This window comes from Juglans regia, chromosome 3 (genome assembly GCF_001411555.2).
Source record: "Juglans regia cultivar Chandler chromosome 3, Walnut 2.0, whole genome shotgun sequence".
Classification (NCBI taxonomy): Eukaryota; Viridiplantae; Streptophyta; class Magnoliopsida; order Fagales; family Juglandaceae; genus Juglans; species Juglans regia.
This window is the reverse complement of record NC_049903.1, coordinates 33162718-33164650: the sequence shown is the minus strand read 5'-3', so window position 1 is coordinate 33164650 and position 1933 is coordinate 33162718. Positions and strand designations below refer to the sequence as shown.

At 36.9% G+C, this 1933-nt stretch overlaps 1 protein-coding gene across 1 annotated transcript; it reads left to right on the top strand.

Annotated features, from left to right (window-relative positions):
• The first annotated feature begins 482 nt into the window (after positions 1–482).
• Positions 483–1070, top strand: LOC109021196 (transcription factor bHLH140-like). The gene has a single exon (XM_019003788.2). The coding sequence runs from the start codon at positions 548–550 to the stop codon at positions 1022–1024; it is 477 nt and encodes a 158-aa protein (XP_018859333.1). The 5' UTR covers positions 483–547; the 3' UTR covers positions 1025–1070.
• Positions 1071–1933: the final 863 nt, after the last annotated feature.

Here is a 1933-nt window from a genome sequence, read left to right as displayed (position 1 = left end):
GTACACACTTAAAAAGACCCGCAACGACTTGCTCTTTTGATTAAGGCACACTTGTTATAATCATGATACATCCGCTTCGATTTCAGAGGAAGGGCCCCCTCTTGATCTCACTGCTCTGACCCACATAAAGAACAAATTGAATCCAACCTTAAAACAACACTGATTCCAGTCGTAGGGGTCCTATTTGGTCACAAATTTTTGTAGAAGGTCGGAGTCCACTAAAGCTAAGTAAACATGCCTTTATGGCTTTAACAAGCCAGCCAAAGCAAAAACCTTTGCGTATGCTAAAGATCGAGGCCCCTGCTGGGCTAGGCCCCTACGGTTGGACACCCGTATCCTGGCCAAAGATTAGCTGACTCACATGACGAAATCTCATCCATTCATTCAACACATCAAATCAACATTCCCTTGCGTTGTGATGTGCTCTCCCTATAAATATGTCCCATGGAAAACCTCCACTTCTCAGTCACAACTTACAAAAAGTCCGGAACTAAACATTGTGAGAGTTGGATAAGAGTGTTCAATTCCTTCTTATTCCTGCTTATATATGGACTACTTTTCCACTGCCAACCCTAGCTCCTCTGAGTTTTCTTCAGTGGCAAACAGCAGCAAGGAGAAGAAGATCAAAGGTGGGAAGAGAAGCAAGGGAGTTAAGCTCTCGACTGACCCTCAAAGCGTGGCTGCTAGAGAGAGAAGGCACCGGATCAGTGACCGGTTCAAGATCCTACAGAGCTTAGTTCCTGGTGGGAGTAAGATGGACACAGTGTCGATGTTGGAAGAAGCCATTCACTACGTGAAGTTCCTAAAGACACAGATTTGGCTTCACCAAACCATGATCAACTTTGTGGACGAGGACCCATCTTGCTTCCTTGCACCTTCTTTTCCTTCTCATGATCAGCAGAACTTTTATGCAGAAAACAGTTTAGTAGACCAAGTTCAGCCGTCATCACCACCGTTACCATTGCCGAATTCTTACTTCCAGACTGAGGAAACCGTTTCTTTGGACCCTTACGTGAAATACTAGATTTGGTCTGGTTTCTCTCTGTCTGTGTCCCTGTCTTTCTTGTCTCTGTGGCTGGGTGGGTGGGTGGGGTACTGCGTGTTAGCTGTGGTGTAAGAAATCCATCTGCTCTTCTGCAGAAAATGATTCGCTGCATGCTATATATTATATGGGCTGGGCTAGCTGTTGAGAGTACTATTACTAATTTCGAGGGATGTATCATAATATTGTAGTAATATTTTGCAGTTCATATATATTGTAGTACTGATGGTTATATGCATGGAAAGCTAATGATCAGTCCACGTTTTTAGAATCTCTCCTTGGATTGTGATTTATGAATATAAGAAAATGCAAGATTTATTACAAATTTTGGTATGAACAATTTTTTAAATTTAGTATAAATGGTGAGACGTGATCAGTGTACATAACATAATTTAATTTAAAAAATAAATTTTAAAATTTGAGTTTTAAAATTAAATATTATTATTTAAATAATATAAATAATATGCTCTAAGTACACACCAATTTTGAGAATTAATAACTCTTAATATTATTACTTGATTAGTTTAGGAAGCCTTATTAGTAAAATTCATGCCTCTTATATTACTCTTCAATATAACCACAAGATTTATTTACAATCATATATTTTCATCAATTGCCTCTTCAATATAGTGATTTTTTTAAAATATTTTTTAAACTCCCTTATATAAAAATCATAAATTTATTTAAAAAAATATTTGCTTAATCATTAAAAAAAATTAATACAAATTTACGGTAGGATTTATCGGTGTAATTATCATTTCCCTTTAATTTTAAAATAGTCGTCCTTTCACATGCCCTTTTTGACTGTGAATGAACTAGTTGGAACAATTGAATGAACTATTAACTTCGAAGAATTGAGAATTTCAAATCAGTTTGACCTCTTTTTTAGTC

What these genes read in the sequence shown, in the direction of transcription:
- LOC109021196 (XM_019003788.2), top strand. Translation starts at nt 548, where the DNA reads ATGGACTACTTTTCCACTGCCAACCCTAGCTCCTCTGAGTTTTCTTCA.